The sequence below is a fragment of the Perissodus microlepis genome, chromosome 10, assembly GCF_051167445.1.
Source record: "Perissodus microlepis isolate ML-2025 ecotype Zambia chromosome 10, ASM5116744v1, whole genome shotgun sequence".
Lineage (NCBI taxonomy): Eukaryota > Metazoa > Chordata > Actinopteri > Cichliformes > Cichlidae > Perissodus > Perissodus microlepis.
The window spans coordinates 17,436,902-17,456,870 of record NC_140470.1 but is presented as its reverse complement, the minus strand read 5'-3'; the positions used below and the strand labels follow the sequence as shown (position 1 = coordinate 17,456,870).

The window sequence follows — 19,969 nt, the reverse complement described above, 5'->3', positions numbered from 1 at the left end:
TTTTTAGTAGTGATTTTAGAAGATAAGCCAAGATAAGCCAGGTGTGCAGCAAACACAGTTGTCTGCTGGAGGTATGTTAACTTAATATATTTGACATTAAAAAAAGTATTTATGCACTATAATCTAATTTATATTGTATTGCCTCCTGCAGGGCAGGCTGCACATGTGAATTTGTCACTGTTTTTTCCTCCTTCTCCTTTTTGTTGCGTTTTTGGTTTTAGTAGGGTCACCTTTTAAAACTGTTTTTTTTATGCCGGGTTTGTTTTTATTTCTACTGGGCTGGTGCAATATTAGTCGGGCAATGTGCAATCCCTGAGCTGGGCTCTTACCTTAGGGGAAGTAGGTCTTTTAGAGGTGCTCCATGTGGATTTGCAGTGAAGAAGTTTTATTAAGAGTGATTTTAGTGCCACCGATTATTCCCTGAACTAAAACACTTAGTGCATTTATTTGGGGTGGATTTGTTTCTTTTAAAGCAACGAGCATCTGGGACCACCGGGGTAGAGCAAGCCCTCAGGTGATAGTTGCATTGCTGGCAGGTTGCACCAATAAGACTATCTTGTGGTCGTTAGTGACCTTTTCCATTTTGATGTTTTAGGCCTTTTGCAAACCCTTTGTGTTCTTTTAAAATAATAAATTTTAACATATCTGACTGATATTGACCCTCTTGTCCCGTTTATTCTGGGCTCGTTCCTGTGAGAGCTTTGGGCCTGAAAGTTTGCACAAGTAGTATTGAGGCCCTTAGCGGTTACTTGGTGGCTTTTACTCGCTACATTATTTGGCGTTGTCGACAGGATCCAGGTCATATCAGTTATAGTGTTTTGTTTTTATTTTGGTGTGGCCCTGTTTATTTTAGTAAGAGTGTTGGAGGAGAGGAGGAAAAACAGTGACATCTTCTACGGAGGGGAAGCCAACGGTTGGGCTGCCCGTGGGGATAATAAACCTCCTTTGCCGACCCTATGGACGACGTACAGGCCCTCTTGGAGCAGCTGCAGCAGCTAAAAGCAGCAAATGAACATTTGAGAGACCAATTACAGGAACGTTCTCCTGTGACTGGCCCAGTGCTAGATCCAGTGCTGGGTCCATCTACTGTGCCATCAAATATGAACCCAATAAATGAAGCTACAAATGTGTGTTACGTTTATGCACCTCGGGAGCATAAATGCCCAAGGTTTACTGGTAAATTGTCAGTGGACTTGTCTGACTACATTCCAGTTTGCCATCCTCTAAATGTGCCATCACTGAGGTGATTCACTGGACTCTGGTGATACATTCATGACCAATTAAATATTTTTTCTTCTTGCAAAAACCAGTGAATTGGAAAATATCTGTCCAGCGAGGATAATCCTCAGCAGATTGGGGATGCCTTTTCATCTCCTTATCCTTCAAGTTAGTGGCAACTTTCATCATCCTTGCTTCTATTTTTGAACTTTTCTGTGCTCAGGATGGGAGACAGTCTCAGCTCTGGTCCCTCTCAGCACTGTAACAGCCCTGGACCAAAGGCCTCCTTGAGATATGAAACTCGTCCTCAGCTTGGTGTCTCCTGGACTGTCCTGCTCAAACCCCCAGCACATCTGACGCATCCAAGCCTTTCAATGGCAATGCATCCCACTAATGAAATGGTACCAGCCCTATGCTATCTGTCACGGGCAAACTGCATCTGTTTAGGGAATGAACGAAAATGAGAATGAGAGATTAAGAAAACAGAGGAAGACGGACAGACTTTGTGTCCCATGAGCTGGTGCCTGTGCAGATATTGATTTTATTTTAACAGAAGAAAATAACCACAGCAGGAAACCTTATCCCCCATGCCTACTGTATAAAATAGGCGAGGATATATTATCAGGTCTTTGGTAGAACAAAGTTCCAAAAGCATTTTTCCTGTTAGAAAGAAAATTACTGCTCTCCCTCGACGTAACATCCTCCTGTTTGTGTTTGTTTCTCCCACACACTGATTCAACAGATGACGGATGATTCAAATTTTAACGTATCAATTTACATTACTTTGGAGGAAAAGAATACACAGCTGAGTTTAAAAATGACATATAACAGTGGAAGAAAGATGCTCTTTCCTCTGCTGTGGCATGAAAACACTGTTTAAATGCAAATCATCAAACATGAATTTTAAATACATGAATATATTGTTATATGTGTGAGGAAAACATGTCTGAAAAGGGTCGTTTTGAAACACTGTGGACTCTGTTTAAAGGTGGAAGGTTTGGTAATGTGCCCGTAAAAAGGCACAGTCGGCTACAAGCGAAGGAGCCTTACATCAAATACTATTGTCAGAAAATATTAAGAGCAATGATTGACTCGAGGCTAAAGAAGCATCCTTGTGACCGAAAGGCTAAAAGTGGGAATTTCTAAACTCAGAAGCAGCATGACTGCTTCCTAAATACCTCTATACCTGTAGTTCCTGCTGTGACTAAATAACACTAATAAAAACAACAACTCAAGATTATTCCACAAGGTCTGTTGCCAAAGAAAGACATAGACTTTGAGACACTTTGGAATTTTAATTAGCTGAACATTTCCTCGATTTGCATCACCTCCTTTCCCGAGTGGGCAAAAGTTCAGGGCTTTTTTGCTAAATTAAATTTAACAGGGTCACAGTGTCATATGCTTAGAATTTTATTCAAATCTTATTATTATTATTTTCTTGCACCATGACTGAAGAGAAAGCCTGCCACCTGATGGACTACACAAAATGTGCACTCATTTTTCTCAGGCAAAACACACACAGGCTTCAATAAAGATCATTCATTCTCTGTGAATCCACTGACTACACATTTTTGTGTGTATACTTATGTACATGGAAACTACCTGTTCAGGGGCACATTACATAAAGGCATTTATGAAAGAAAAAAAAACCCTGCTACACCCAGAAACCTGCTTCAAGTCACGCGAAGAGATCCAGAGGGCGCTGTTGGTACAGATTAGTAACAACCAAGTCAGGGGCAGCTGTCGATTGTCCGACTGGCTCGGTGGTGGTGACGCTGAAACGCTAAACTGCTAACTACACTGATCCTGATCATGGTGAGTTTACAGTTAGGAACAAATACACTAAAAAGTGCACGTAACCATGAGCGGGCAGTGGTCTGTGATACATCGGGGTGATGCACTGTGTTTTCACAGTGCAACATCCTGTTTTCCTTGATTTTTTTCTGACTGATTCCTTCTGCTAATTTTTAGTAACCATGGCAATGTGAGACCATAATTGCACCGGGAATATTCATAGTGCCGTGCAGGTCCTGAGTCACCCCTGATTCCTGGATATTTTTCCTCCAATGATCCAGACTTTCTTGTATTTTTTAAGTGGTCTTGAGCAGTAGCTCTCCAAGCTTTCTAAAGAGCTTTCACAGTGTTTTTTCACCCATTTTCTGTCCGGTCCGAGTAATGTTTTTGTTTTCTTCGGGTTTCTTTTATTTATTTGTTTGTTTGATAAGGCACTTAACACTGACACGAATGATTAAAGCTTAAAAATAATATATCAATGTTGCATCTACAACAACTTAGCAAATAAACTATTTTTAATATCATACTTAAAAAGGCTGACACAAAAACATCATAATTTGTTCTAACTGCTTTTTGCCGAAGAATGAAGGTGTTTATAGCAAACATTGATTTTCAGTCCAAAATTTTGAAATGTATCCTGCATTTCCATGTATGTTTGCACATTTCAATAAATCTGTCCTCCAAAAAACTTTTTTTTTTTTTTCATTTTTCTAAAATATAAAGAAAGGAAGGGTGGCTCAAGACTTTTCACACCACTGTAAATGATTCTTTATTTCATTTTTAGAAAATATGAAAACAATGCATACTAATCTTTCCTTACTGAAAGATTAAAAACATGCCTTTTTAAAAAATAGAATTACTGAAAAGACACTGTGTTCACACTCTTAGTAAATGGGAACTTTTATACTTTTTAACATCCTAATAGTGGATTATGCTTCTGAAGTCACAGAAAGTTGATTCTGTTCATCTGGACGTTGCATTTTCAGTGGGAGAAACTTTTCAGCACTCATCCGAATGACTTCTTCAGTCTTAGCTGACCCAGGTTTTCCCACCCTTCTAAACAGTGCATGCATTGACTAACAATGGACTGTGAGTTCAGTTTTATGACTGTATACAGTTGTCATGACCACTAATCAATGACCATGAGTTAATGTAATTAGCGAACTGTGTCCTGATATGTTTATATGGCTCGGTGGTATTTCAGAACAGGATGGACCCCTTCTTTCACTTCCTCCATATGCAAAGTAGACATTCTGGGTGAAACTGGGGAACTTATGGCACGCGCATGTTTATGCCATATTTGTCTACATAGTGTGTTGATGTTTGTGACACACAACTTCTGATTATTAGATCAAAAGTAGATCAAACTTCCTTTACTGCCTGATCTCATACTATAAATTCAGATACATTTTGAAGAGTTTACTTATCTCAAAGTCTTTATTGGATCTGCTTTTCCTTTGATTTTACTACATTAATGGTAAAAACAAAACAACCAAAAAACTGTCTCACCTGTTCGTTTAGCAGGTGACTCTATGCCAGCTGGATGATTTTTGAAGCTTGGAGACCCTTAACAGAGGATTTCATTTATAGATTTAGACTCGTAATTTTTCTGCAACCCGCGACTGAATCTCGGTTCCTGTAATCCGCCATCTTACTCACGCACTAGCTTTAGGCAGTCCTTGCCAAAGTGAGTAAAAATGACGTCAAGATGTCATTTGTAAGAGTTACAAAGCCATTCTCTCTCACCGTAGTATTGAAAAAGGACATGCTCAGGAACACTTTTGCAGACAGTTTTTTTGTTGCTATGACCTCAGTTGGTGTAGATTTAAGATGACCTATGACTTTTCTCTCTTTTACCATTTTTTTGTGTATTTTTACTTGCAGAGCTGAAAGATTCACTTTTCAACTTTTAGTTGTTTAACTCATTTAATACCAGCAGTTTTTAGTAATAGTAAACTGATCAATCCATGCATTTTTTTTTCACGTAGCTTCACCGGTCCCTGCCTCTTGTATTTGATAGCTACAGTTGTGGTTAGAAGTTTACATTTACTTATCAATGACATGAATGCCCTGCTAATTTGGGGTTTTGCCATCTTCAACCAAACAGTTTCAGTAAAAGCAGTTTTAATTATAGTATAAGCAGCACAACACTGAGCATCATCCCTGCCATACATCCTCCATCTCCTGTTTTTAGAAAAACAGGAGGTGGAGAGTGATTGGAGTCAAAATGAGCTGAAAATCTGTGACAAACTAGAATTAGTAGAGCTTTAAAAAGGGAACAGTACAAGTTTTATATAGAAATTCCACCCATGATGCCAGCAGGGACACAAACAGTAACTATATTCTACATTGGAGAAACTAAAAGGACATTCAGCTGTGGTCAGAAGTTTGAATTGACTTTTCTCTAATCCACACAGGGTCACAATTATACATAAGGGCTCAAATACATACATTCACTTAAATCTTTTTATAAGTGGTCAAAAAGTTGTACAAGTCTTGAAAAGGCCAAGGAGTGTTAACACCACATTAGTGATTATGGTTGACTACAACCGTTATTTTCATTTGCCAGGACAAAAAAGATTTGTTTGACAGCACTCATTGGATTGACCAATGCTCAGAACAATAGGGACGTCTGAGAAACTCCGTGAAGATCTAAGAAGGAGAATCATAGAGTTACAGAAGCTGGGAACGTCGCTAAACAATTTCTAGACACCTGCAGATTCCAAGATCATCAAGGGGGGTCTGATAAATTTGTTAAGCAATATAGGAATAAAAGCTTTAATCGTTACACTCCAAAGGCACGTCATCTCATCAGAAAAAGACTTGGCTATGTTGATCATGACTCAAAGAGGGAAGGACACTCTTGGCAGGGTTTACATTCTGGGCCAGAGAAGACAGACGGTTTGAGAAAGCAGTAAAGGAAACCAAAGCCCCCATCTGTGAACGACCATCGTTCAAAACGGGTGTTGACTAATGACTCGAGCTTATCCACATAATCATAGACAAAGATTAAGCTATTTGGCCTCAATGACAAGTAAATGTAGTAAGGAATAATGATATGTAATTCATCAACTTCACATCAAAACAACAGTTAGATGGCTGAAGCTTGGACACAGTCGGGTGTTCCAACTGTGATCCCAAACACAAAACTGGTTTTGTAATGAATAAAGCAGGCTAAAATTAAGCTTCTGGAATGGCCTTCCCAAAGCCCTGACCTCAATACGACTGATAATGTGTGGCACATGTCCACCCTAGTTTAAATATGAACCCTACCAATTCTGTCAAGAAGAGATCTACTCAGAATTATGCCAGAAACTCGTTGATGGCTACCAAAAGCATGTAGTTGAGCCACAACATGCTAAGAGACATTTAACCAAAGAGACACTTATACCATAGGTTAGTGGGGGTGTGTATGTATATTTTAAAGCCTGCGTGTGTACTTTTGAGCCTGTGAGAATTATAGAAAGCTATTAAAGATGCTGTACAAATATTGCACCCTGTTAAAAGAGCAGTTGAAAGTAATAATTAAAAGCCCAAAGTGACCATGACTTTGATGCACATGATGAATGCGTATAAACTTCTGACTAAAACTGCAGTTGATCTCCCTTATATGATATTTTTTATGTGATAGTTTTATTAAAAAAACAAACAACTTCATCCGCTTTAGCGCTACGAAATCTGTAATGTGTTTTCCAACATTTCTCTAACTTAAAATCAGTCACTTGCAATCCTGTTTGGCTGCTATACTGCTTTAAAGCATTTTTACTCTGAAAGTAAAGCCTTCATACTTGCTTGCTGTGTTTGCTAATGTATACAGGAAATTGACAGAGACCTGATAATCATTATAATCTTTCTGGATAAAAAAAGCATATTTTTTACTTGTTCTTTTCCAATGTCTTTGTTTAAAGATGAACTTTAGCAAAAGTCAATGCAGTCGAGCCAGCAAAGAAAATATGGCACCCTCAGCCAGAATAGATACACTGCAGAGGTCCAAACAGCGGACGGTGCTCGGTGTCTTGTCAGAAAATGAACTGCGAGGTCGATCCCTCAGTCAGGTAGGTGACAGAGAAAAAACACTCCCCACCGCTGTTAACATGACAATCATGTTAGCTTGTCTATGTTGGTTCTCAGTCATCTAGGACAAAGTAAATGTTTCAGCTTTCATTTAAGAGGCTTCTTCATTTGATATTCAACCTCTAATGGAGATTGTGTCATTGGATTTCATCCCGAAGGTCGCTGAGCTACTATTGTCACATGAGCCAAATTTATTATACCATAAAAACAAGAAAAATTTAATATTTTAGAAATACCTCAAAACCTTTTTAAAACTAGCAATTACTGTATTTACTCAAATATTGTTGAAACAGTTAAAAGAGCAGTTGAAAGTAATAATTAAAAGCCCAAAGTGACCATGACTTTGATGCACATGATGAATGCGTATAAACTTCTGACTAAAACTGCAGTTGATCTCCCTTATATGATATTTTTTATGTGATAGTTTTATTAAAAAAACAAACAACTTCATCCGCTTTAGCGCTACGAAATCTGTAATGTGTTTTCCAACATTTCTCTAACTTAAAATCAGTCACTTGCAATCCTGTTTGGCTGCTATACTGCTTTAAAGCATTTTTACTCTGAAAGTAAAGCCTTCATACTTGCTTGCTGTGTTTGCTAATGTATACAGGAAATTGACAGAGACCTGATAATCATTATAATCTTTCTGGATAAAAAAAGCATATTTTTTACTTGTTCTTTTCCAATGTCTTTGTTTAAAGATGAACTTTAGCAAAAGTCAACGCAGTCGAGCCAGCAAAGAAAATATGGCACCCTCAGCCAGAATAGATACACTGCAGAGGTCCAAACAGCGGACGGTGCTCGGTGTCTTGTCAGAAAATGAACTGCGAGGTCGATCCCTCAGTCAGGTAGGTGACAGAGAAAAAACACTCCCCACCGCTGTTAACATGACAATCATGTTAGCTTGTCTATGTTGGTTCTCAGTCATCTAGGACAAAGTAAATGTTTCAGCTTTCATTTAAGAGGCTTCTTCATTTGATATTCAACCTCTAATGGAGACTGTGTCATTGGATTTCATCCCGAAGGTCGCTGAGCTACTATTGTCACATGAGCCAAATTTATTATACCATAAAAACAAGAAAAATTTAATATTTTAGAAATACCTCAAAACCTTTTTAAAACTAGCAATTACTGTATTTACTCAAATATGGGTACATGTTTGTACCCATATTTGAGCCAACATACTGGTCTTGTCTGAGAAGCCACAAATTAATCAAGCATAAGATTTAACATCTAAAATGGATTTTTCTGTTCAGGAATGCAAATAAATAATTTTAGTTTGGCTTCGTAATAACATCATTTTCCTGCTTTTTTGTAAAACAGTAAAATTGAAAATGAACTGTTCACCAAAATAACAGTAATAATTATATTTTATACTTAAAATTGTCATTCTGATTAAAGAGCTTACGCATATTGGTAGATTAATATTACAGAAACCAAGGTTGTTAAATCTAAACTGAAAATTAAAACTAGACACAAAAAACTAAAAAGCAGACCTTTGAAAAAAAGTTAATTTATTTTGTGAACTTGGAAAACTAAATAAAATAAATAATAATAAATGGTGTTTTTTTAAAATCAGAAATTGCCTCATGAGGCTTTGATAGTTGTGTTTATTGAGACTGTGGATGACTGTGTCAACTGCTTTCAAAAGGTTATGGGTCGTTATTGTAATGTATTTACTGATGTCCTTAAATCTTGTCTCTGGTATGTGCCCACCATAATAAAGTGAATTACTAACAACTAACAACTAAAACTAAGACTGAAACATTTGACTTGAAGCAAAAGGTTAAAATGAAATAAAAATAAAAATTAAGACTAGAAATGAATTAGAAAAGTGTTTTTGGTTATTATCAATACTGCTGATTTAGGGTGGATGAGTAATAAACCTTACACTAGGAGTTGGTCGGATAAATTTGTTAAGCACTGCATGAATAGAAGCTTTGATCAGTGCCAGTGCAACACAAGACTCCACTAGATTGATCAAAGGAGAAAGGAAACTCTCGCTAATGTTCACAATGTCTGGACTGAGAAAACAGACGGTTTGAGAAAGGTGTAAAGGAGGCCTTTGTCCACTGTGAACGACCATCGTTGAAAACGGGTGGTGGTTGACGACTCCCTATACAGACTTGGGAAGCTTTCTCAGGAGTTTCAGCTGCCAATCAAGTTGTCTCAGGTAATTTTAACAAATCAAACGATGATGAATGGGACAATGGTAGACAGAGGCTTCACCCTTTGTCCCCATTCTCAGTAATGATCAACGCCCCTTTTTCATACCTTCACTTATGTGTCGACCAAATAGTAGGTCAGCGACTCTCAGGACCAAGTCTCACTGGGGGTTTAAATATCTGGAAGCTCTCCCCTCTGTTATTTCAAAACTGAACAAGACTCTTGGAGGACAAGGGAAACATCTCACAAACCCAAGAAATCCAGCTCTCTTCTTTTTAAGGAACCAAGGCCATCATGTTGGGTTATTATCATTTTCAGGGTGGCCAGTTTTCCAACCACAGCTCAACCTCAGAAAGCTCTCAACTCAACTGTCTGGGCTGCCCTTCCAGCTCCAGCTTTGATGTGTACGTTGAAGAGGCTTGCGAAGTTGTCCTTGCGGCTTCTGGCGAAGAAGTTGTCGGATACCGTAATTACCAAGATGAGGAAACCAATGCCCTGCACAATGAAGATATGGTAATCATGCTGGAGCTGAGTTCAAGTGAGTATGACAGATTAAAAAAGAACCTACCAAGCAAACATGTTGTTTTTTCCTCTTTCCTTAATGCTCATTACTTTTTACTTTTATAGGTCCACGCCAGGATGCTTCTACGCCTTCTGAATCTGAGGAGGTGTTTTGTGTGGAGTATGCAGGAGATATTCACCAGCACTTGAGGAATAATGAGGTTTGAATTTTTTGTTTGTATGTTTGGTTATTTTTATTTATTTCTTTGCCCAGTGACCTCCATTATTTCTTTCAACCTTATTGTAATGTAACTGTGACGTGTTGTTCTTCAGTTCATTATATAATGTTTGGCTTCTGATTGCAGATTAAATTCAGGCCAAGGCCAAAGTATTTAGAGAGACACCCAGAGATCACGGATGACATGCGCGTCGTTCTGGTGGACTGGATGGCTGAGGTGGCGCAGGAATTCCAACTTCAAGCTGAAACTCTTCATCTTGCTATCAATTACTTGGACCGATTTCTCTCCCTCATCGGAAATGTGAAACGAGGCAAGCTGCAGCTGGTTGGCACGGCTGCCTTAGTGATTGCTGCGTAAGTCACTGTTTGTTTCTAATGATCAATGCTTTTTTTCCCCTTTTCTTTTTTGCCAATAGTCTGTGCTAATAGTCAACCTTACATATAACACGCCATCTGATCTGCTACTTTTTTTTTTTTTTAGAAAATATGAGGAGAAGTCACCTCCTAAACTCGACCAGTTTGTGTTCATCACAGACAACACCTACACTAAGAAACAGCTGGTCCGGATGGAGCAAGCATTTCTAAGTGTGCTGGGCTTCAACTTGGCGGCACCCACCATAAACTCGTTCCTTCACCTTTTCATGGCCATCCAGTCTGTCTGTGCCAACACCAAAAACCTGGCCCTGGTGAGTAAATTGAACCATTTGACAACAGTCAGGCCAAATGCCTTTAAGGAATATGAATATGATTTTCTATTTTTATTTATTGTATTTTTTTTATTTCTGCTTTCTAGTATGTGGCGGAGTTAAGCCTGCTGGAAATGGATCCATTTCTACAGTACAGCCCATCTATGGTTGCTGCTGCAGCCTACTGCCTAGCTTCCTACACCATAAATACGTCTTTATGGGTAAGTTTGATATTTTATTTGGTTAATCTAATTTTATTGAAATTTCTTAAGAAATTAGGAAAAAAAATGTGACTTTTAACCTGTGTTTTTCTACTTTAGCCCGATTCTTTAGTGGCTTTTACCGGATACACGATGGCTGAAATTTCTCCCTGCCTGACTGACCTGTACAAGCTATACGCCAGCGCAGAGAGTCGCCCACTACAGGGCATCAGAGAAAAGTACAAAAATTCAAAGTAAGGAATGGTTTATGTATTTTAAAATTCAAACCACTTTAAAAACAACTATGATAAGATGAAAGCCTGTCATGTGCAGTTTTGCATGTCTTGTTTTCTGTCTTTCCTTATGATGTTTTCTGTCTCCGTTTACAGGTACTGTGGCGTTTCATGGATCACTCCCCCTGCTTTTTTGTTTTTCCCGTGACTCACTGCTACACCCATCTGACACAATGAAATGAAGAACAAAACAAACAAACAAGCAAGCAAAGTGGCATTTGCTGCCAAGACTATTCATACAAGCCGATCTGGACATTTTTTTTTAAATTTATGCTGATGGAAATAACCTGTCCAGATGATCCAGATATCTGCAATACATGCAATAAGCCATGTCTGATATTTTTGGAGTTGTTTTACATGAAAATGTCTGTTTTCTGGTAAGATGCCGTAGAAGTGGTTACCTCAGAAGGTTTCCTGCATCACACACTATTGTCTTTTCATGCAGAATATTTGCTTTTTACATTTGTATATATTTGCAGTTTGTGCTTTTTAAACTTTTATTAACTTTTTTTTTCTACAGCACTTGTACATGTGCAATACATACTTGCAAACACAAACCGCAAGATTTATGTTAACACAGAAAATGATTTGCATTAAAACAAACCGCCTTTTAAGCCTGAACTAAGGCACCATTCTGTGCAGTTAATGTAAAAGTGAACTTTTTAAAAAAGTGAAAGCCACTGTTTATATGTACATGGTGGCAATGGAAAAAGTTTTGGAAGGTAGTATTTAGTGGTAGTTTACTAGAATTATGTGTTATGACTGATTGAAAAATGTTTTTAGACGGTATGAACTTTTCAATAAAAGTTCATAGTTTCACAAGAGTTTTTGTCACTGTGTTTTATTTCTTCTTCTGAATGAAATTCTTAATGCATTTAAATTGCAATGTTTAAATATTGTGCATTAAATTGTAAATTAAATTTCACACCGGGATTTTCGGCGTTTTTAATTTGTCATGTAAAAATGACATCTTTAATTTTTAACGGTATAATTAAAGGATATATAAAAGTCCGTGATTTGGGGGTCTAAACGGCTTTATCGTCATCATCATTCAGACGGGATTGACATGTTTCGTAGATTTTAGACTGGCAAGGCATTTACAACAGTTAAAAGACGGACAATCGGTTTGGAGTTTACTTTGAAAGGACTGGCCGGAAGGCGTTTTTTTTTTTCTCGCGCCTATCCCCGGTTACTTTGATGCGCGAGCAGTGTTGCCAATTTAGCGACTTTGTCGCTATATTTAGCGAGTTTTCAGACCCCCTTAGCGACTTTTTTCTAAAAAGCGACTAGCGACAAATCTGGCGACTTTTTCTGGTATTACTGGAGACTTATTTACGACGAATTTTTGACGTGAAAGCGCGTATCGCTCTTACTCTCAACAGGAAGCGGTACTGCCTTGGGCACCTAACCCGTGCCAAAGCGCTCCCAGGCGGAGGATAGTCCTCCCCCAGCTGCTATCAGGGCAGGAGACGTTCACACCTGTGCGTCCAAACGGCAAATGAATCGTGCATGGGCGAAGCCGCTGCTCCCGCACTGACTGTAACGCAGTCAGTTCTTTTACTGTTATGCTGTTTTGTAGATCACAAGGTTTAAAACTACTTATAAACAAACACTCTCACACACAAAGTAACTCCACCAGAGTGCCAATTTCGGGTCACTTTTGCCGGTCCAGGCCCGGATAAAGGAGCAGGGTTGGAATTGTGACATTAAAAAACAATAATTGCTAAAAGAAATTTAATTTGTAGTTCTAAATAAATTCTAACTGCATTTAGGACGTTTTTTGCTCACTTTATGTGTCTTCCAAGATGTTATTTCTCTCTCCAACAACGTAGGTTGCAATTACATTAGCATGACCAATTATGCAAATTAGGCGATGACGTCATTTGGCGACTTCTAGCGACTTTTAGGACAGCCAATAGCGATTTTCCTTACTGAGGAGTAGTGATTTCCGGCTCTTTTTAGAGATCCGGCTCTTTCGGCTCGGCTCACTAAAAAGATTCGGCTCTTTCGGCTCCGAACCGGCTCTTCAGGTTGTTTTGTTGCTTTAATTAATTTATTATTAACAATAATATAAAATTATGCACAAAAGGAATTACTAACGTAAAAAAAGTGGTTTTATTCATATATGTTTATATATAAATATATGCGGTGGCCCCTAGAGACAAAACACGTACAAACTCCAAAACACATTTCTAGCTTTAACTGAACTTCCAAAGCAGAGCTACTAGATCACTTAAATTACACAATTGAAAGCATGTGTGTATTGTTTGTGTATTTATACACAGGCACTCATATATATTCAAATAATTTAAAAAAAAAAAAAAGGTTCATTTACCTGTTACTACCACACACCAAATCCGGTCGTTGGTACTTGCTGGCTTGTGTAGCCACAAGATAACAAAAGCGCAACACTGCGCCCAGCATCCTGGAGCACTTCTGTTGTCTTTTGTACGTGTTTTGAGTTTTTATGTGCTTCTGAGTTTTTACGTGCTTTGGAGTTTGTACGTGTTTTTACGTGTTTTGGAGTTTTTACGTGTTTTGGAGTTTGTACGTGTTTTTATGTGTTTTGGAGTTTGTACATGCTTCAGAGTTCGTATGTGATTTGAAGTTTGTATGTGCTTTGTCTCTAGGGGCCACCGTAAATATACTTTTATTTATTCACTCCACATAAAATGTAATAAATAAATCATATAATACAAAAAACCAACTATTCACATTTCAACTTTTAACTATTTAAATTTTCAGCTTTTTCCTTTTACAAATTTAAAGTGAAAACAACACAAAACACTGCAAACCACAACACAATTAAATATAAATTATAATATGAAAACAAAAAGAACATGCATATTCTCTGTCATATGGACCTGCGTGAATAAACTTTCTGAATCCTTTATCATCTGCAACCAAAAATAGTTGTGGATGATTACTATACCTTTCTAATGTGACGTTGTTGTCCCTGGCTCTCGTTCTCTCTCTCTCCCTCCTGTTCTGTTCCTGTGCTACTGAGTGTAACTACCGCCCCTCCCCCCTCTGCCCAGCGTAAATAATAATAATAATAAACTTTATTTATAAAGCACACTTAAAAATCAAGGGTATGCCAAGGTGCTTAACAAGTAAGATAGAGAATAGGAGGAGGATAATAGAAATAGGACCAAAGCAAGTACTAAGTATGCAAGCAGATAACTGTCACTGATACATAGGAAAGCAACAGGTACAGAGCAAACAAGAATTTAAATGAGCATAAAAGTGCATGATATAAAATCATAAAAGAAATATTCAGTAAAGCAGAGTGCAGAGTGAAGCGGAAAAAAAGTGCGAGAGAGAGGGTGAGAGAAAGAAAAAAAAACAACCCACGTGACGGCTCGCGATAAGGAGCCGGCTCGCGTCGTTCACGTCAAAGAGTCGGCTCTAAGAGCCATTTCGTTCGCGAACGACCCATCACTACTCTGTGCATCATTCTACGCAATTAACAAGGAAAAAAGGGAACACCTAAAAATACAGTCCATGATTAAAGCAAAGATTATCAAACATCTTAAGTTAACAAACTTAATTTGACATAAACTTAAAAAAAAAATTCAAATAATATAACGTTTACTCCGTACAAAATATTAGACAAGCGTGTTCCCTCTTTAACAACTGTTTCCACTAAAAATGTTACCTGCATATCTTGAAGGAGTTCGTCAGCAGCCTGAAGCTCTTCCTCCAGCTTGGGATCCTCTGAATCACTCATTTTCAAGCTAAAGAGGAAAGAGATTTTTGCAGAACTCAGTGACATAAACACATAACTAACGCAATTCAAATGATTTTGGAAATCATTTTATTTAACACTATCAAGTTGCAGATTTGCTATATTGTATAGTATTAAATTGCAAGTCTGAAATAGGTGAGTTTTAAGGGGCATTCACTCAGGACAAAATAAATTATTTGCTTTCTGTGTCAGACTTGCAAACTTATAAATACTGCAGGGATGCGTGCATGAGTTAATGCTGTAGAGGAGACAATAATCAGGCAACAAACTGCTGCCACAGCCGCTCCTTAAATATCTGGTCTTGACTAAGCTTAAAATATGAGTGCTGAAAACTCCTCTGATGCTATCCAGTGGTATATTCAGTGCACTTCACTATTCCTGTTAATACAACATCTGAAAAGGAAAGAAGTGAAAAGTCATGCTGTCATAGTAAAAGAAGTCCTTCTTCAACTCAGAAAAATCCGCATTTGAACCACATAACAAAAATATTTTAAAGATCTGGCCTCAGATTTATTATTTTAGTGTTTAGAAAGCCCTTCTACACATATGTGAGCAGCTCAGTAATTTTCTTTTTAGTTTCAGGAAAAATGGTGCTCCCAACTAAGCACAGCGGGGTAAAATAAGCCGAATAACACGCTGTATTGTGGGCTGGTTACGCTGTCAACAGGTAAGCATTTTTCCAGTGATATGGGTGAAGAAAGAAACATGTTTACAGTAGCTTGCAAAAGTATTCGGCCCCCTTGAACTTTTCCACATTTTGTCACATTACAGCCACAAACATGAATCAATTTTATTGGAATTCCACGTGAAAGACCAATACAAAGTGATGTACACGTGAGAAGTGGAATTAAAATCATACATGATTCCAAACACTTTTTAGAAATAACTAACTGAAAAGTTGGGTGTGCGTAATTATTCAGCCCCCTGAGTCAATACTTTGTAGAACCACCTTTTGCTGCAATTACAGCTGCCAGTCTTTTAGGGTATGTCTCTACCAGCTTTGCACATCTAGAGACTGAAATCTTTGCCCATTCTTCTTTGCAAAACAGCTCCAGCTCAGTCAGATTAGATGGACAGCGTTTGTGAACAGCAGTTTTCAGATCTTGCCACAGACTCTCGATTGGATTTAGATCTGGACTTGGACTGGGCCATTCTAACACATGGATATGTTTTGTGTTAAACCATTCCATTGTTGCCCTGGCTTTATGTTTAGGGTCGTTGTCCTGCTGGAAGGTGAACCTCCGCCCCAGTCTCAAGTCTTTTGCAGACTCCAAGAGGTTTTCTTCCAAGATTGCCATGTATTTGGCTCCATCCAGCTTCCCATCAACTCTGACCAGCTTCCCTGTCCCTGCTGAAGAGAAGCACCCCCAGAGCATGATGCTGCCACCACCATGTTTGACAGTGGGGATGGTGTGTTCAGAGTGATGTGCAGTGTTAGTTTTCCACCACACATAGCGTTTTGCATTTTGGCCAAAAAGTTCCATTTTGGTCTCATCTGACCAGAGCACCTTCTTCCACATGTTTGCTGTGTCCCCCACATGGCTTGTGGCAAACTGCAAACGGGACTTCTTGTGGTTTTCTGTTAACAATGGCTTTCTTCTTGCCACTCTTCTACAAAGGCCAACTTTGTGCAGTGCACAACTAATAGTTGTCCTTTGGACAGATTCCCCCACCTGAGCTGTAGATCTCTGCAGCTCGTCCAGAGTCACCATGGGCCTCTTGGCTGCATTTCTGATCAGCGCTCTCCTTGTTCGGCCTGTGAGTTTAGCTGGACGGCCTTGTCTTGGTAGGTTTACAGTTGTGCCATACTCCTTCCATTTCTGAATGATCGCTTGAACAGTGCTCCGTGGGATGTTCAAGGCTTGGGAAATCCTTTTGTAGCCTAAGCCTGCTTTAAATTTCTCAATAACTTTATCCCTGACCTGTCTGGTGTGTTCTTTGGACTTCATGGTGTTGTTGCTCCCAATATTCTCTTAGACAACCTCTGAGGCCGTCACAGAGCAGCTGTATTTGTACTGACATTAGATTACACACAGGTGCACTCTATTAAGTCATTAGCACTCATCAGGCAATGTCTATGGGCAACTGACTGCACTCAGACCAAAGGGAGCTGAATAATTACACACACCCCACTTTTCAATTATTTATTTGTAAAAAATGTTTGAAATCATGTATGATTTTCGTTCCACTTCTCACGTGTACACCACTTTGTATTGGTCTTTCACGTGGAATTCCAATAAAATTGATTCATGTTTGTGACTGTAATGTGACAAAATGTGGAAAAGTTCAAGGGACACAGTGGATACAATTCTGCCCCTGCAGGAATAAACTTTGTGGTTATGAAACTGACCAAGTGTTTGCATAAAATGTCACATGTTCAAAGCCGTCATAGAACCTGGGGTTTGTATAAGTGCAGCTGTTGGTGGGGAGATAATCTCACTCTTCTATATAAAGTCACCAGGCAGCAACTTCCAGATCTTCATTTGTGATCTCCTCCATCATCATTTCTCCACTTATCAGCAGCTATGGCTTCACTTCGCACCCTTCTGGGAGTGGTTCTGTGCTCCCTCATGGTTTCTTCCTCTGAAATCCTACCTCAGGCAGACTTTGATTTACAGGCGGTAAGAATCATTGATAATCATTTTTATTTCACCACCCATCTATTTTCATAACCATCGTTGTGTCCTTGGGCAAAACACTTCACCCGTTGCCTACTGGTGGTGGTCAGAGGGCCCGGTGGCGCCAGTGTCCGGCAGCCTCGCCTCTGTCAGTGCGCCCCAGGGTCGCTGTGGTTACAATTTAGCTTGTGAATGTGCGTGTGAATGGGTGGATGACTGGATATGTAAAGCGCTTTGGGGTCCTTAGGGACTAGTAAAGCGCTATATAAATACAGGCCATTTACCATTTACCATAACCATGTCTCTACCTTAGGGCCATGGAAAGGGGGTACTGGAGGTTATCTAACAGGGATAAGCAGGGACCCCCCCCCCCAAGACAGTTTAGCAGTCTACACGGGAGGCTAACCTTTGCACAATTTACTTTTATAATGACTTCACCATTTATGTTATGTGGTTATGTTTCACGCTGGATTTTGTGTGATAATACATATTCTGTGTTACAACAAACAGCTCTTGTGCTTCTGTCTAATTCTCAATGCTTTCCATTTGTGTGTCCACAGATGGCAGGTAAGTGGTACCGGACTGGAATTTGCTCTAATGGCCAGTGGTTTGTCAGTCGCAAAGCCAATATGAAGACCGGCACGGCCATCATTACGCCAACTGAAGATGGAGGTCTTGAGTTGTCGTTCTTCAGTCTTACGTGAGTGCGAGAGGACAGACAGAGCAAATATCATTTGAATAGCATTAAAATATTTACACTGGAGATTAATGTGATGTCTTTGCGACAGTAATGATACATGTCAGAAAATGGAGAATTTAGCCAACAAGACCGAGGTGCCTGGAAAATTCACATACAAGAGTCGGCGTGAGTACGCCCACAAAGAGAGGAAACGAATAATTTCCCATCATCATCATCCAGTATTGTTTTTTCACATATTCTCTTCTGCTTTTTTCCTTTTTGTCAGACTGGGGGTATGTGAGTGACATGCTTATGGTTGATGTGAAGTATGATGAGTACGCCCTGACCTATTCCTTCAACACCAGAGGGAATGAAACCTTTGTCATTAACAGACTATTTGGTAAAGTTGCATTTAGCTGTGTTCAGTAAACCGTTTAGCAAAGTTACACCCACTGCAGCAGATTTACATCACGTGGCTTCACAGGACGTAGTTTGGATCTCAGCGATGAGGTGCAGGAGAAGTTCAGGCAGTTCTGCTTGCAGACCGGCATCCTTCCTGAAAATACTGTCCTTCTTCCTAAAAGCGGTACTTTTACATTGGTGGTGAAGTTCTATATAAAAACAGCTTGGAATACAGTGATGTTGTGCACTGATCACCTTACACTTTCCATTTTTCCTTCTACAGAGGAGTGTCCACTTGCCTAACCTTCTGTCCCACCGATCGTCTCACCAGTACTGCATGAAGATCTTACACCATCTGTTATGGAAATGTGCCTGAGCACCATCTTGAGATGTTTTTAACAATAAAAATGCAAACATCGAGAATATTTTTCTTCATTATTCATCCTTTGTATGAAATAAACTGAAGAACACCCATAACAACACAACCAAAATGTATTTTTCCCCCATTCACACACTTTATAGTATTCAAGCAATCAATCAATCAATCAATCAGTTTATTTATAAGCACATTTAAAAACAACAGAGGTTGACCAAAGTGCTATACAAAGCAAAAAGTAAAACAAACACACCTAAAGAGAACAAAACAAAAACTCAGTCACAATTAAAAGCTAGGGAGTAGAAATGTGCTTTCAGACGGGATTTAAAGTGGTGGAGACGTCCTACTTTGAAGAGGCAGACTGTTCCAAAGGGTCAGGCAAACGCTTGGTCTCCTCTGTGCTTTAGGAACAATCAGAAGCAATGTAACAGCTGACTGAAAAGTTCTATTTGCAGTGTTTTTAGTTAAAAGATCAGAGAGCTATGAGGCAGCTAATCCATTTAGAGACTTACAAACAAGCAATAAAATCTTAAAATCAATTCTAGAACATACTGGAAACCAGTGTAAACGAGCCAAGACTGGGGAAATATGGTCACGTTTACGAGTGCCTGTCAAGAGTCGGGCTGCAGCATTCTGAACAAGCTGAAGACGAGAGAGCAGAGAGCATTCGATTGTTAAAAACAAACAGTGGTCACATTATAAGTTAAATGCATATTCAAGCTTTTATTTACATCCGTTTACAATTCACTGAGTTTTATTTTATGTGATTAAATGATCTTAGATCATCCACCTGTAGATGAAGGTCAGAATGATTCCTTGTTTTATCTGCCCATATTGTGGTTTTAGTCAACACACTAAAGGCAATATGCTACCGAGTGGTGACGTCAGAGTACCTCATAGCACAACAGTTGCTTATACAAACACACACACACACACACACACACACACAATTTTAACAAGTTGTTTCTGTGCTTAA

General features: G+C 38.9%; 2 protein-coding genes across 2 annotated transcripts; both read left to right on the top strand.

Annotated features, from left to right (window-relative positions):
• Positions 1-2,872: 2,872 nt before the first annotated feature.
• LOC146379196 (cyclin-A1-like) lies at positions 2,873-11,982 on the top strand. The gene is made up of 10 exons (XM_084941260.1): positions 2,873-3,033; positions 6,921-7,067; positions 7,788-7,934; positions 9,571-9,790; positions 9,880-9,974; positions 10,119-10,345; positions 10,473-10,677; positions 10,785-10,898; positions 10,998-11,131; positions 11,267-11,982. The coding sequence occupies exons 1-10, from the start codon at positions 3,031-3,033 to the stop codon at positions 11,316-11,318; spliced, it is 1,344 nt and encodes a 447-aa protein (XP_084797386.1). The 5' UTR covers positions 2,873-3,030; the 3' UTR covers positions 11,319-11,982.
• A 5,394-nt stretch (positions 11,983-17,376) lies between these two features.
• LOC146379195 (lipocalin-like) lies at positions 17,377-19,040 on the top strand. Its single transcript, XM_084942548.1, has 5 exons — positions 17,377-17,539; positions 18,097-18,236; positions 18,325-18,401; positions 18,502-18,801; positions 18,901-19,040. Exons 1-4 carry the CDS (start codon positions 17,444-17,446, stop codon positions 18,642-18,644), a joined length of 456 nt encoding a protein of 151 aa, XP_084798674.1. The 5' UTR covers positions 17,377-17,443; the 3' UTR covers positions 18,645-18,801; positions 18,901-19,040.
• Positions 19,041-19,969: the final 929 nt, after the last annotated feature.

Coding starts and splice junctions, on each gene's coding strand:
- LOC146379196 (XM_084941260.1), top strand. Junction 9,975..10,118: donor AGCACTTGAGGAATAATGAG/GTTTGAATTTTT, acceptor TTCTGATTGCAG/ATTAAATTCAGGCCAAGGCC. Junction 10,678..10,784: donor ACACCAAAAACCTGGCCCTG/GTGAGTAAATTG, acceptor TCTGCTTTCTAG/TATGTGGCGGAGTTAAGCCT.
- LOC146379195 (XM_084942548.1), top strand. CDS start 17,444: ATGGCTTCACTTCGCACCCTTCTGGGAGTGGTTCTGTGCTCCCTCATG. Junction 17,540..18,096: donor CAGACTTTGATTTACAGGCG/GTAAGAATCATT, acceptor GTGTGTCCACAG/ATGGCAGGTAAGTGGTACCG. Junction 18,402..18,501: donor ATTCACATACAAGAGTCGGC/GTGAGTACGCCC, acceptor CCTTTTTGTCAG/ACTGGGGGTATGTGAGTGAC.